Below are 16,758 nucleotides of genomic sequence, written 5' to 3' on the forward strand. Positions count from 1 at the left end.
CACTTACCTCAAATCTAATCCAAGAAGCCTTCTATAACTTTCATAGAAAATTACCATCAGTTTGAACAATGAAAGAGTTTAACATCTAATAATTTATTGTACTCATTAAAAAGTTCTAAGTATCAGGTTGCTGAAAAATCTTTTTAGCTCTGTTAGTTTTGAGAGAAGGTCTTGCTCTATAACCCTAAGTAAACCTCACACCGAGATCTCCTCCTTCAGCCTCCTGAACGCTGAGTTTATAGAGGTATATTTACCAAACCCAGACTAGCATTTACAATTCTGGTATGTTAATTTTTTTTTTTTTTTGCCAGTCCTGGGCTTAAGCTCAGGGCCTGAGCACTGTCCTTGGATTTTTCTCAAGGATAGAGCTCTACCACTTGAGCCTTAGCACCACTTCCGGCTTTTTCTAAGTATGTGGTACCGAGGAATCGAACCCAGGACTTCATGCATGCTAGGCAAGCCCTCTACCACTAGGCCAAACTCCAAGCCTATGTTAATATTTTTATCTGCTTTAAGTTTCATTTCTATCATTAAGTAGTGTCACTTTGGGAAAACTGCTTCATCAGTATGAGACTTAAGTACTGTTTGGCTATAAAACCTAAGTAAGATTTTTGTGGCTTTTAAACTTTCCTAAATCTAGCAACAAAACTAGAAAACTCTGCTTTCTATTCTATCTTTGAGTTCTGGAAACTTGTAGCTAATGTCTTTCCAGAAAGCAGGAAGGCAGGAAATCATGTCTTATGCTGTGAGATTTTCTTTCCTGCATCCTTTTGTGTTTTGTAGTACAGTTTTAGCCATATGAAACATTTGACCAGCTTTATCCATTCCTTCTCATTTGTTTACACAAGTTTTCATTTGTTTACATAAAATGTTTATCTGAAAAGTTTTTCTGAAGTTTCAGAGTATTGCCAGGTGATGGCGCTCACACTTCTAATCCTCTGCAATCCTTACTATTCAGGAGGCTGAGATCTGAAGATTGTGTTTTATGGCCAGCTGGGGCAGGAAAGTTCATGAGACTCGTACCTCCAACTAACCAACAGAAGACTGGAAATGGAGCTGTGGCTCAAGTGTAGGACACTAACCCTGAGTAAAAAAGCTCAGGGACAGTGTGCAAAGTGTGCAAGCCCTGAGTTCAAAGCCTCGGGATGCACACACACAAGCTTATCCTTTGGAAAACGTGTATTTAAGTACAAAGATAGGCAACTCAACTTATAACAATGTCTTCTCCTGTCTTTTAGAGGCTTTCTCCCTTGCTAATTAGCTGTGAATGTTGTGTTTGGTTTCTGACAGAGGTCCATCAAGCAGAGCAAAAAAGGCTAGAAAGGAAGAGCCCTGATTGTAAAGGTTGGTGATCTCAGAGCTAGTCCACAGCAGTTGTAGTTTCAAAAAGCTGCTTTTTGGGAGGTAGGATGCTTATATTTATAGTATATATATATATAGTATTCTCTCCACTCTTGTAGGGAACTTCAGTGTTTTTTTTTTTTTTAAGGAAAAAGCTAAAGACTTTCCTCTTAGTTACTGCACCTATGTAGCCTTTAATCCCTACTGGATGTGAAAGTACACCCACCGGAAACTTCCTACAAAAATTTTAATGTCAACTGTGTTCATGTTAGATTAGTGAGAAAAGATGAGAATAAAATTCAACAATGTGCAAAATATACATTAGATAATAAATTTACCAATGAATTTTCCATTTTATGTTAATTTACTGACAAATATAATTTAGCAGGTATAGAGTAAAAAGCAAATTCCCTCCCCCCTAATCAAGCAAACTATCACGCAAAAAAAAATTGAGTACTTAATGCTTGCTCCATTAGATAAATGTGGACAATTATGACTACATGATTTAAATTGGTAATCATTTGAGATATTTGGCACTTTCTGATTTCAAGTGGGAATGGATGGATGATCTTAAATGATCTTTAAATGGTGACAGGTTCAAACATATGAAGTTCTAGTTCACTGAGAGAAATTTTAAAAGTGAAAATATCACATAACATCGAGTCTTTTTTACTCTTTGCTACTTTAATCACTACAGAGAATATAATTTAAAAATATCCCATGGTTGGAAGTGTAGGGGTGTATGTTTGTGTTTCCCCAAGGAAGAATTATACAAGAATAATTTTCCCTTATTTTCTTTTTATACTATCTTTAGTTGTGCAAAGGAGTTGTCATCTAACAAAATAGTTTATAAATGTAATTTCATCTAACGAAGTAGTTTATAATTTATCTTGATCATTGTTACCCCTTTCAACATTCTCGACTATCCCTTCATTACACACTCCTTCCTTCACCTCTCTTAATTTTGTAGGACACACATTCGATTATTGTCTGTATTTACCCTTTCCCTTTGATTCCTACCCTAATCCATATGAGTATCTTTTCCATTGTATTTTATTTTGCTGAACTTTGATTTTGGCTTTCTAAGGAATTACACCATTTGAGATCTTCCTTCAAGTGTATGCATATGTATATACTTGCATAGAAGAGATAAAGTTTGGTCTGATTGAAGAGAATGTGTATGTCATTAACAAAATATAATTAAAGCCAGGCACTGGTGGCTCATGCTATTATCCTAGCTACCCAAGAGGCCAAGATCTGAGGATTATGGTTTGACAGTAGCCCCAGCAGGAATGTCCATGTGACTCATTTCCAAAAATGGAAATGTGGCTCAAAGTGGTAGAGCTAGCCTTGAACATAAAAGCTCAGGGACATCACCTAGGCCCCAGTTCAAGCCACATGATCAATGAAAATCCAAACAAACTATAAAAAAAGGTATGTATGTGTATATGTGAACATGATTTAAGCACTTTATACCCATGTATGAAAATAAAATGAAGCTGATTATAAACTATTTAAAAGAGGGGGAATTCCAGGCGCAGTGGCTCATGCCTGTAATCCATTCAGGAGGCTGAGATCTGAGGATGGAGGTTCAAAGCCAGCCCGTGCACAAAAAGACCTGAGACTCTAATCTCCAATTAACCTCTAGAAACGGGAAGTGGGGTTTGACTCAAGGATTGGGCGGTAGCCTTGTGGTGAAGGGCTCAAGGACAGAGCCTAGGCCGAGTCCAAGCCCTAAGACCCACCAAAAAAAAAAAGAGGGGGACCATGGGAATAAGAAAATTAGAAGGGGTGTTATTAAAGTACATAGTATGTATATATGAAAATATCACAAGGTAGCATCCTTGCACACTAATGTACTAATCGGTCATAAAATGAGAACAGAAACATAATGAATGGTAAGATGTCAAAGTGTCACTGGGGCTCTACCTTTAATATTCCAGCTAAATTACAGCCTCAGAGCATATAAGCCCTCTTGATGCAATCTAAATTCCTTGATACATTCTAATTTACATCCCATGTCTTCTACTGCTCATTCTACTTGCTTTCTTACCTAGCTGAACAACCTCCCAGGTTCCCAAGTTTCTTTGTGCATACTCATATCTTGTACTCCTCTCAAATACCCTTTTATCCTTCTGACTAAACGCAGCCTGTGTCTACGCACTGATTTACACTCTCCACATTCCCATCAGAGAATCTGACTTTTTCCTTCTGCTTCTGTGGGTATTTGAATGATACAGGACACATTTTTTTGGCCAGTCCTGGGTACTATCCTTGGGATTTCTAAAGGCTAGCATCTACCAATTGAGCACAGAACTACTTCTGGCTTTTCCTGTGCATGTGGTACCCAGGAATCGAACCTAGGACTTCATGCATGCTAGGCAAGCACTCTACCACTAGGGCACATTCCCATCCCTGTTCCACAGATTTTCTTAAATATAGCTTACTATATGGAATGCATGAGACATGTACTTTTTCCTTGAACACTGACCAATCCAGGAAAGATTCTTTATAGTTACTATTACTGAACACTTTGTAAGTAGTATAACTTTTGTAACTTGCTCTATAATCTACTAATTCTTCTGATAATATAAGATTTTTTTTCTTTTTTGAGGGGGGAGGAGTAATACTAAGGTTTGAACTCAAGGCTTTCTGCCAGCTAAACCTGTATTCTATCACCTGAGCCAGCTTTTTTTGCTTGATGTATTTTTCAGATGGGTTATCTTTCCCTGCCTGCTTTGGGAGTGAGGCTGGCCTTACAGTGTGAGTCTTCTACCGATACGTCCTGTGAAGTTGGGAATACAGACTTGATTCCTGGCTTGGTGGTTGAGCTACGTCTTGCTAACTTTTTTGCCCAAGCTGGATTAAAACTGCAATCACCCTGACCTTCTCCTGAGTAGTGAGGTCTCCCATTATCTTTCCAAGAGCAAAAGAGGAACAAAACTCAGTGCTCCTGGTATTAAGGACCTTAAAAAAAAAAAAAACCAGTAATAAAGAAGATATGTGCTGGAAGTTTGGCCTAGTGGTAGAGTGCTTGCCTAGCCTGCACGAAGACCAGGGTTTGATTCCTTGGTACCATATACTTAGAAAAAGCCAGAAGTGGTGCTGAGGCTCAAGTGGTAGAGTTCTAGCCTTGAGAAAGTCTAAGGACAGTCCTCAGGCCCTGAGCTTAAGCCCAGGACTGGCAAAAAAAATTTAAAAAAAGATATACCTTTACTTCTACCCTCCCTGATGATAGAAGCATGCATAAGTATTTACTGCCATTTTTCTTCTGATAATATAAGATTTTTTCTTTTTTGGGGGGGAGGAGTAATACTAAGGTTTGAACTCAAGGCTTTCTGCTAACTAAACCTGTATTCTATCACCTGAGCCAGCTTTTTTTGCTTTATGTATTTTTCAGATGGGTTATCTTTCCCTGCCCGCTTTGGAACTGAGGTTGGCCTTACAGTGTGAGCCTTCTACCGATACATCCTGGCTTGGTGGTTGAGCTACATCTTGCTAACTTTTTGCCCAAGCTGGATTAAAACTGCAATCACCCTGACCTTCTCCTGAGTAGCGAGGTCTCCCATTATCTTTCCAAGAGCAAAAGAGGAACAAAACTCAGTGCTCCTGGTATTAAGGACTTAAAAAAAAAAACAGTAATATAAAAGATATACCTTTACTTCTACCCTCCCTGATGATAGAAGCACGCATAAGTATTTACTGCCATTTCATAGCCATTATGTACTTAGTAGCTACCACTTCTAACACTTACCTTTGACCGATGTGTGAGAAAGAAACACTCTGCTATCATATCAATCATTTTCATTCTGTCTAAATGTTCATTTTTATGTAAGATATATCTGTTGGAATATACATCCTTAAATGGGTATCTAGAGACTTCAAAGATAGTCTTAGATAACAGCAATATCCTATGTGATACCCTCTTTAAAAAAAAGCTGTGGCATAATAATGTTTTCCTCTGGTCTATTTCAGCCTTACCACAGTATGACTTTATGAGAAGCACTATGTCTAAAAAATTCGCTTTGTATGTAACCTAGCACACAAAGTGGATACTTCAGGGTTAAGGGTCTATTTATTCATCTTTCAAGACAACTCAAGTGGCCCCACTTTTTAGTTCTCCTTGATCATGCTAAAAGGGCAAACCATGTTATCTCTGAGTATTTACAGAAATCATATGCATATAAAGCTTATATAGCATAATATATTAATGGTATTTTAACTCATCTGCTGTAATTAATGTTACTTAAGGAGCAGTAAGTCCTAAAAAGCATATTCATTTCTAGAGCCCCTGTAATGCCTTATTCTCACAAGTACTTAATATACTTTTGTTTAACTGATGAAATTTTACACTTCAGATTTCATGTAATTATTTTTATTTGTATTAATTTAGAGGTAAATTAAGGAGACAATGAGCAGTCTTCTTTGGGATCTCTGGTGCTAAGTAATAAAAGAGAATTTGGAGAGCCTAAGTTGATCGAAAGTATCACCTTTCCTAGTCCTAGTGGATAGCATATATATGCGTGCGTGCGTGCGTGCGTGTGTGCGTGTGTGCGTGTGTGTGTGTGCGTGTGTGTGTGTGTGTGTGTGTGTAGTAAGGTGTTTATTTAGAGAATGAACGGTAAAGAAGTTGGGGATCACTATACAATATATAAGTATGGATCCTGCCATTGTGCAGTTCATTTGATGGAATCCTCTAAATTTCCTACTTTCATATACTTGTACACAGTATTTGCAACTCCTTGGGTTCTTTTTTACTGATTGCTTGTAAGACTGGTTGTAAAAGCTCTCAGAACTGTCTCAGTTATAGCTGTTACTATAATTTTAGGGGATTCAATTAAGTATTACGTAGAGCTAAAATGTGAACAGCAAACAAGTGTTTTTCAAAAGTTTTTTTCTATAAGAAGGTGAATGCTTTGGAAAGTTCCATGTAAAAGTTGATAAGCTGGGCTCGGTGGGGTGGCTAATGGCTGTAATCCTAGCTACCCAAGAGGCTGAAATCTGAGGATCATAATTCACAGCCAGCCCAGGCACTGAAGTCCATGAGACTCATCTCCAATTAACCACTAGAAAACCAGAAGTAAATCTGTGACTCAAAGGGTAGGGCAGTAGCCTTGAGCTGAAGAGCTCAGGGACAGCACCCAGGCCCAGAGTTCTAGCCCCATAACTGACCAAAAAAAAAAAAAGTTGATAAAACTAGCCAGGTGCTCATGGCTCACACCTTTAATCCTAGCTACTCAAGAAGCTAACATCTGAGGATCATGGTTCAAAGCCAGCTGGGTAAGAAAAATCCTTAGACTCTTATCTCCAATTAACCACCAGAAAACTGGAAGGGGCATGGCGGGATCAAAATGGTAGAGAGCTAGCCTTGAGTAAAAAAGCTCAGCAGCAGCAAAGTCCTGAGTTCAAGTCCCATGATCTATCCCCCCACTCCCCCACACCAAAAAAAGAGGAGATACAACTACTGTTCAATATATATGAAAGACTAGGGGAAAGTTCATTATATTGCTTCATCCAAGTCTAATTTCGCCTTCATTAAAGAAATCAAGATTGTAGGGCCAGGAGTTTGGCCTAGTGGTTAAAGTGTTTGCCTGGCATGCACGAAGACCCGGGTTCGATTCCTCAGTACCACATACATAGAAAAAAGCTGGAAGTGGTGCTGAGGCTCAAGTGGTAGAGCTCTAGCCTTGATAAAGTCCAAGGACAGTGCTCAGGACCTGAGCTCAAGCCCAGGACTGGCAAAAAAAAAAAAAAAAAGAAATCAAGATTGTAAATCTGTCTTCAAAGAAAACAAATTAGGGGCTAGGAATGTGGCTTAGTGGTAGAGTATTTGCCCAGCATGCATGAAGCCCCAGGTTCTATTCCTCACTACCACATGAATATAAAAGGCCACAGATGCTGTGGCTCAAGTAATAGAGTGCTAGACATGAGTAAAAGAAGCTCAACGACAGTGCCCAGGCCCTGATTTCAAATAATAATAACAACAACAACAATAACAACAAAAACACAATTAGCACAAAAGATCTTAAATGCTAATATACAGAAAAACACTCAAAGGCAATTGGTGTGATAAATGTTCAGAAAAACCTGAGAATTCAAACTGATCAGTTAAAGAGGCCAAGGGTTTTGTATAATTTCTTATATTTTCATTTTTTCTAAAAATTCATATTGAGGCAAAATAATTGTTTAATCTGTTGGGTCTAGCTACTTTGGCAAGTTAGTTATCTTGCATGTTAACTAAAAAATGCTAATTTTACCAAATAAATCTTATTTCAAATTACTTAGATTAAAATGTCAAAACAAGTGTCTGAGATTGACATTTCATGTGGTATTCTATTTATACTGCTCCATGAGTATTTTAGAATTCATCCATATTCTAGTTCTCATATTGAGTAGTCTCTAAAGCTGAACAAAAGACCTAATGATCTGCCCTAAAAATATCTTTCTCACATGTTCTTATAAACATACACACTTTTTCCCCCTTTCCTACTAATTTTTTTTGTGGGGGGCCTTCAACTCAGGGCCTGAGCACTGGGCTTTTCCTCAAGGCTAGTGCTCTACCACTTGAGCCACAGTACCACTTCTGGCTTTTTTATGTATATGGTACCAAGGAATTGAGCCCGGGTCTTCATACATGTTAGGCAAGCACTCTACTACTAGGCCAAACTCCCGGCTTCCTACTAATCCTCAACAGCATAAAGTAGAAGCAGTTTTCCCCCCAGAAATTGATTAAATAGCTAAAAACAAAAACTTTCACAGTACTAAAATACCTCCGTTTTTCTTTACTAATTGTAAATAGAATGTAAGGCTGGGAAAGTTATAATTATTAACATGAATGAATCGCACAGAAAATTGCTCAAAGGCTAGAAAAAAGCATACTAGTTATTTATATTCCATTTTCACCAAATACATTTTTATTTTTGGTCGGTTGTGGGGTTTGGACTTGGTCTGGGCACTGTCCCTGAGCTCTTCAGCTCAAGGCTACTGCCCTTCCCCAGGCCTGGGGTGTTGTTGTCCCTGAGCTCTACAGCTCAAGGCTACCACCCTACCCCTTGAGCCACAGTGGCCACTTCCGCTTTTCTAGTGGTTAACTGGAGGTAAGAAGTCTCATGGACTTTTTAGTGACTAGGCTGGCTTTGAACCATGATCTTCAGATCTCAGCCTCCTGAGTAGCTAGGATTACAGGCATGAGCCACCGCACTTGGAAAAAATTCTTTTTAATTTATCTAAGGTGTTCTAAAATAAAATAATTATTAAAAGGTGGTTCATGCCTGTAATGCTAGCTACTCAGGAGGCTGAGATCTCAGAATTGAGATTCCAAGCCAGTCTGGATATAAAAATGTAAGACTTCAATTAACCAGCAAAAAGACACAAGTAGGGGAGGGTGGCTCAAGTCATAGAGCGCCACCAGCTTTTATAAAAATTAAAAAATTTAAAAAAAAGCCAAGCAAGAATACAAAGCCCTTAGAGTTCATGCTCCAGTACCAGCACTTAAAAAAAAAAAGGAGATAATTATAGGACATAGAAGACATGGGCATAATTTCATGAATTAAAAATGAAAGTTTGTGATATTTAATGGAAGAAATACCTGGATTAGATGAGGCAGTGCTTTTAGTGTTAGGCAAAACCAAATTCCCAGCTTACACGGAAGCAAATCATGCCACTGTGGTTTTATTAGCAATCTGAAAGTGGGGAAAAAAATCCAAACAGATAACCAAATAGAAAAAACTGGGAAGGAAATCATATTTTAAAAGCTCACAAATTATTTTATGAATGCCTATTTCAACTCAATATTCATGTTTAAGTACTTGTCAGCACTTAATCTGACTTACTCTAGCATGAAATGCAGTAGTTAAAACAAGTGCAATACATATAGCAAGTAAGAGAATCTAAGCCATAATTTGGGGAAGTGGGCTCCCAATCAAATTACAAAGAAAAACAAAAGCCCTCTCTGTAACCTGAACTATCATTTCTTCTATAAAATGAATTATTAAGCCTTACGATTACCTCAGCTATAAAAGACTAATCATCTTCAGTGTTCCCAAGTACTAACAACCAGATATGACAACTGTGGCATAAACAAACCAATACATAAAAATTAATGTCATTTGCAGTTCACTGACACATTCACTGAAGTCCTCAGAATAGAAGCTGGGCAGAATAGTCTCTGATCTCCACCATACATTGATCTAGTTTCTGCCCTGCTGTGTGAACTGTATAAACCCTTTATTCTTTCTATCAATCAATAAAATGATGGCATCTTTCTGAGTGCACTGTGTATCACTCATGGACTCTAATTGTCTCTCCTTAAGTGATGAGACAGTGTAATGCTTTGCTTCTAAAGTTTAGTATAAAAATTTAAGAATTTAAGAGATTAATATTATCTAAGTATGTATGAGCACTTTATGAGAAAATTTATAAGGAATATGCCCAGGATTAGAATTTATTTTGTCAAGTATAGCACATTAGTCCTTATAAACAATATTTCTGAAGTAGATCAACATACAAAGTTCAATCCCATTAAAGATACATTTAAGGGGGTGTGGGGAGGGGAGGGAAATGGGTACCAAGACATGTGAAAGGGTATCAATGTATGTGAATTAATGCACCTTCTATCTGGCAAATATCATGTAACCCTTTTACTAATTACAATTAAAAAAAAGATACATTTAAGAGTTTCAAATTATACAGTATTTTATATGTTCTCACCTTTCATTTTTTTCTGAAGCACCAGGTTTTGATATATCCATACTTTTGCTGCCTGTCTTTTTTTTCTTTTCTCTTTTTTTTCTAGTAAGAAGTTCATCCTTAATGTGGAAAGAATTGCAGATGCAAGTAATTTAATATGTGTACTCTTCAAAAGTTATCAAGACTCTTCTGTGAACAGTAAACACTTTAGAGGAATATTTATGCAAATATATGTAGAGGCTAACATAATTAAGTAAAATAATCAATCTTTTACAATAACTGTTGCTATGGCATCCAGGTCTTAAACACACATGAAGTTCAGCACTGTCAGTCATTTATGGCTCCACTGCAATCAAAGTTTTCTAAGAAGGCAAAGCATTCAACTTACTTTTTTCTCACTCATGCAACTTCAATGTCACTTCAGAATAAAATGAGTAAATAGATGCTAATTCAAGAATAAATATTTGACTTAACACATAAAACTCCACAGCAAATAAACTCAAAGCACCATATTAAGCCAAAAGTATAAATTTTTTGAACACACTGATTTTAAGTCATGTACTCCTCTAAATTATTAAACATTTTTAGACTCTTCATTATATAAGGCTCCTGACAACACGTCTCTAGAGTCAATCTTACATTACAAATAATTCTATTCGAAAGGTGATAATTATTAAAACATGGCTTCTCTCTATCTTCTGATTTTCAGTGATACAGTTGGGACTTTACAAAGTTTTCTAACAAATGCAAAAGTCTTCATTTTTTTTCAAGAATTAAGACACTATGTGTTCTTGCCTCTGAAATAATTCAAATATTACTGAGTGCAAAATCATTAAAATGAGAAGTATTAGAAAAATTAAGATTTCATCCCTTCAGAAATAAATATCTGAAATTCCATATCAAATGAAGGAAGCTAGGTTATTTGATTCATCATCAATACTTACCAGCTGTTTTTCTAGGTAGATGGACCAAACCACAGCATAATGACCCACTGTGAGAATAATGAACAAGAGTAAAGCCAGCTCAGCATTGCTCATTTTTCTCACTCGCCTGTAGTAGAATACAGGCTGTCTCCAATCTGGAAGTCCATTGATCAGAATATCATCATACCTACAGTAACAAATACAACAGTTTTCATGGGGAGTTTAAGTTAAACAAAAAAACCTATTTGTATATATTCATAAAGAAGAAAAATACATCTCTTTCAAATTGGTACCATTTATGTGGCTTGCCAACATTGCAGTGTCCAGTCCATGGTTCAAATAACTGACAACCTTCAAGAAGTGCATGGCACTAACAGTCTGTGCATCTCAGATCTTGTGTTTTACACACAGTGGTATTACTCTTGGGATGACCACATTATTGTCTACCTGTCTACAACAGCTGCTAGGAAAATGTTCATCACAGAGGTCACCAACAAATGGAAGAATTCAATTCAGAATTAACTTTTCAGTCAGTGCTTTTTTTCTACTGTCATACTACTTTCCTTCAGAAAATAAAAAATGTAGACTAGAAAGAAACATGGAAACAACCAATGTTAATGTCACATTTACAATAAAACTGCATGTAAACTTTAAAACTGCATGTAAACTTAAGTATCAGTGGCAATTCGCTGATTTGTGGCTTTTGCTGGAAGGCAAAAATTTTTAAAAAGCTTATTTTAAAAGCTATTTTAAAACAAAATTTCAGCTAACTTTAAATTCCAATTTAACTGTCAGTTAGGAGGCAGATATTTTTAAAGACAAAACTAAGAAGTAACATTTAAGATTATAAAGCTAAAAAAAAAAATCACCCACAAACACTGTATGTTCAACACACACAACCTGTTAATCTTAATTTAATACAACTCGTTAAATATTCTAATCACACTATTTCCAGAAATAAACCTTCACTGAAAGGTCTAATTTGGTGCAACACATTGACCAAAATATTTTAATTAAAAATATTCTGAGTTAGTCGCGGCCCTAATTACAGGAATAGAAATAGGGCCTACATTGTCAGGCAGGTCAGTAGAGCTCAGTAGTAGGTTTTTCTCAAGTAAATTGACCGATCTAGGAATAATAGCGCAGCTGCTAAACTGCCAGTCTTGACATGTAAATCAATTTAAATGCAACAACTGCAGTAGCTACTCTGATAGTTATTAAATTGATACCTTGGAGATATGCTAAAAAATAAAGCAGGGGGTTTATTAAAGGGAACTTTATCAGTAGAAAAGTATGGCAATTAATGTGAAATATTTTATTAGCAGATCTAAAATACCTGATTTTTAAATCAAATTTGGTTATTAATATTACTCACCACAGAATAACCAAATATTAAAGGCAAATGACATTAATTACTACTAAACTCTTAAAAGGCAAATGATTATGTAAGAGTCAAAATATGGTTGTATAAAGTAGCAGGGTCACACAAAATTTGGTATTAAATGTTCTTACAATATTAGTAATTCCTGAATATAAACATGAAGGTAAAATAATGACTCCATTAAACTATCATTTTTGTATTCAAAGATTAGTGTATTTAAACCTATCTTTAAGAACAACCTATTTTAAATTAGACAGGAATAGGTAAAAAGGCCTCAATTACTGTAAAATAAGATGCTGTTTGTTTGAATGAAGTCCAATGGATCTTAAATTTCATATTTTACATCCCTATTTCACTTCAGATTTCTTGAGGATAAAAAAGTTGAATATAATTTTTTTAACAAATCTCTATTATAACATAACTAAACAGAAAAAAAAACTATTAACAAAAAACACCTAAGAAAGGGGGACCATTTCCTAGTAGATTACTAAGAATGAACTTTTGGATCTAAACCGCACAAAAAATAAAAACCCCACACACAGTTGAATTTCTAACAAAGACTCTCCTACCAAATATTTTATCAGCATCACGGCTAATAATGCTATCTATTAAAAGCTATTTTTCTGCCCTACATATAAACTGTAACTGATGTATTACCAAATTCCAGATAGCAAAACCTCAGGCACTGAACACATTAAACAAAACCAGATTATTTACTAGGCTAAGTCTGCTACTCTAAACAACAGAGTCCAAGGATTAAGTTTAGAATCAATGCTCTATTGATTTTACTATCAATGAACATTATGGCTCACATGGCTGTCCATTTTATGGGAATATATTCCAAAAAGTGAACTGTAATGAAAGCTATTAAAAGATAAATGACAAATAGACTTCTTAAAATATGATTTAGGTTGTTTTAAGAAAAACATTGTTGATTTAGGTTGTTTTAAGAAAAACATTGTTGAAAGAAATTTAAAACAGTGCTTTATTACACATTTAATATTTAAGTCACCATAGCAATGTTAAAATACTGTGCTTGAGAATGATACATTCTTAAGTATGAATTAAAACCAGGTTAAAAATGTGAAAATGTATAAACATGATGTAAGACAGAAGTAAATCTTATGATAAAACAGCATATGGAACTTTTTTTTTGGCCAAGCTGGGGCTTGAACTCAGGGTCTGAGCAATGCCCTTGGGCTTTATCAAGGCTAGAGCTCTACCACATGAGCCACAATACCACTTCCAGCCTTTTCTGTGTATGTGGTATCAAGGAATTAAACACGGGACTTCATGCATGCTAGACAAGCACTCTACCACTAGGCCAAACTCCAGTCCCAACATATGGAACTTTTTTAAAAGCCTTCTTCCTGGAACTTAAATACATTAATGATCAATTCCACATGTCCAACGTGTGATTTTTCTTAAAATGTATATAAAAACAAACAACTAATATGGATGCATAATCATTACTAAGTTGCATATTGGAATCTAAAATTCATCAAATATAATTGTCTATTATCAATACTGTAAAAGAAATCAATTTAAAAATTTTGACTTATGGGGACAGGAGTTTGGCCTAGTGGTAGAGTGCCTGCCTAGCATGCACGAAGACCCAGGTTCGATTCCTCGGTACCACATACATAGGAAAAAGCCAGAAGTGGTGCTGAGGCTCAAGTGGTAGAGCTCTAGCCTTGAGAAAGTCCAAGGACAGTGCTCAGGCCCTGAGCTCAAGCCCAGGACTGGCAAAAAAATTAAATTAAAAAAAAAAAATAAATTAAATTAAAAAAAAATTTTTCACTTACCAGCAAAAAGCAGTCATACAAATTGATACTGGCATATTTTCAAACAAATTAGTAATTGCATAACTAAAAGAAAAAATTCATGAAATACGAAAAATGACTAAATTCTAGCACTAGCCTGAATGGTGAATTTTCATCATGTGAAGCTTGAATGTTTAGCTTAAAAGAACACTACCACCACAATTTGGTTTGGGTATGATTTCAAACTTTTCAGTAAAAGTTAATGTATAGGGGCTGGGAGTTTGACCTAGTGGTAGAGTGCTTGCCTAGCAAGCACAAAGACCCTGGTTTGATTCTTTGTTACTACATACATAGAAAAAGCCAAAGTGGTACTGTGGCTCAAGTGTTAGAGCACTAGGCCTTGAGAAAGGCCAAGGACAGTGTCCAGGCCCTGAGATCAAGCCTTGGGACTGAGAAAAAAAAATACACAGAGATCATAAATAAAAAAATAAGATCAAAATTGGCCTCATATTTAAAATTACATGTGTCAGTCTTGTGTCTTGTACTGCCAACTTAAGGAAGTTGCCAATATTAAAGTTTTTCTCCTCAGATAATGTTTGTTTTGTTTTCAATACATTTGTAATCAAATTTCCAGTGTCTACATAATGGATCTATACGTGTTGGCAGATCAAGGCTAATAACTATTTTTAATTTTTAATAAACCATAATCTTAGCAGAAAAACATTAAAATATATTAAACTTCTAATAAATGTAGTAATATAAATAAAACAGACAAAAGGAATTTTAAGAGGATCATGGCAGGGGAGGAGGATGAGGAACTAGATTATGGCGAGGGCATGTACAACTCAGTCTGTTACTTTATTGTGCTGCTGTTTCCTTTTGTTTTGTTTTGTATTTTGTCTTTACTTATTTTTAATTTTATTTTGTTGTAAAGGTGATATACAGAGGTAAATGTGAGGTGGTAAGTACATTCTTTGTCAAACACTGCTACCTCCTGCTATTTGCTTTTCCACCACCAAAATAATCCATCTGATTCCATTGAAATTGCATTTGTATGCATGGAAAATGAACAGCTAGCATGTCTATGACAATTTTCCAAATTGTAAATTCCTAGAAGGTTCACTTTCAAAAGCACTCATTCCATGAATACTATGGTAAATAACTAAAAAATGTACTTAAAAATAACATCTAATATTAGAATTTAACAAGACTAAAGCAAAGTTCTTTTGCCTTTAAGGAATTATGAGTTTAAGGCAACCTCAACAGATATGCCTTTTTCCTATTGGTCTAAATACTGATAGGTTTCCTGGCCTCAGGCGAAGGCTTTAGAGAAGTGATTCTTAGCTTGATTAGTTAAGACTTTTGCCTCAAGGAAAGCCAGTTACCAAAGAGTTACTAGTGCCTCTAGGGGTACAAACACTACAGCTGTTGGTGTTAACTGTCAGATCCACTTTTTCTACCAACACTTTAAAATAAATGCAGAGGGAACTAATCCTGAAAAGATGGTACAAGAGGCCATCTTAATGAAGAAAAAAAACTTACATGTAAGAAGTTATTTGCTCTGATAAGATAGAAATAATTTCAGCAATTAAAAAAAAAAACTGACTCCTAAGAGAGCAACTAGGTAAAAGACAAAATTTGATGCCAAGCATGTTAGAAATCTCATAAAGCCATTTTATAGACACATTCTTCATGTATGAAACGAAACTAGATCTCACTGGAAGAAATCAACTAGGAAATGTATATTGAATGACTAACACTTTTTTCAACACACTTGGAGAACTCCTTCAACACAACAGATTATCTCAAACCAGAGGAATGTCCGCTATGGTACCTGGACTAATGCCAGTCCTTGTTGTAAAGCAAAGGCCACATCAAGAGAATATCCTGAATTGCTGCCTTGCAATCTGACAAACTGAGGCATTCAAATTAAGCACTTATGATGAGAACCAGAAGTGATAGCTAACATTTTTGGATGTAGAGTAATTCCAGACAACAAATTTGAAGATTTTGATTGTTATGTAACGTTAAGTTTCGGAGTTGTTTTTAAGAGCTCCATAGACAAGATGCAGATATTTAGGCTACCTTGAGCTTAAATCTCAAATACTCATGTTATTTTTAAAGTAGTCCACCATTGTAGAGCAACATTTTCAGATTTCAGATGTGGTTCACTACTCACTACTGTCTCATAAAATCACTTTAGTAGACTACAACCAATATTGTCTTAAAAAATGATTAGACAGCTCAGAATAGAAAAATCAATGTCACAGTGCTTTATGAAATTTTTCTGTTGTGCATGTGTCCATGTGTGTTTTGAGATATGGTTTCAAATGTACTTCTTGTTGTGTATCTGAATTCTAAAACTTTGAAGTCCCCATAATTGTATCTACATTCCACACATTCTATAGGAATACAGAAAAAAGGAAGGAACCTCTGAAAAGCTCCAATAAATCACTGGCATAAACCACTATAGAAATACATTACTACTCCTCTGAAAGGTGAACACAGAATTCTGAATTGCTTCCACTCTGAGATTTACCCTAAACACAATCACTGGAGCAGATTAAGGAAAGAAAGCAAAAGAAATGATAAGAGATGAATATTTGTCTTCCTCTAACTTTCTATATAGGCTCATTCGAGTCTGTTCTCTCAATCACAAATT

General features: G+C 35.8%; 1 protein-coding gene across 1 annotated transcript in view; it reads right to left on the reverse strand.

Moving 5' to 3' along the window:
- Nucleotides 1-16,758, reverse strand: part of Dnajc1 (DnaJ heat shock protein family (Hsp40) member C1) — a 106,203-nt gene that overhangs the window by 46,444 nt on the left and 43,001 nt on the right. Inside the window, exons 4-6 of the mRNA XM_090319015.1 lie at nucleotides 10,974-11,139; nucleotides 10,051-10,148; nucleotides 8,930-9,023 (exon numbers count right to left, since the gene is read on the reverse strand). Of these exons, the coding sequence (XP_090175141.1) occupies nucleotides 8,930-9,023; nucleotides 10,051-10,148; nucleotides 10,974-11,139 (358 nt within the window). The remainder of the gene's footprint in view (nucleotides 1-8,929; nucleotides 9,024-10,050; nucleotides 10,149-10,973; nucleotides 11,140-16,758) is intronic.

Source organism: Megascapheus bottae, chromosome 26 (assembly GCF_031878675.1).
Source record: "Megascapheus bottae isolate mThoBot1 chromosome 26, mThoBot2.hap1, whole genome shotgun sequence".
NCBI lineage: Eukaryota > Metazoa > Chordata > Mammalia > Rodentia > Geomyidae > Megascapheus > Megascapheus bottae.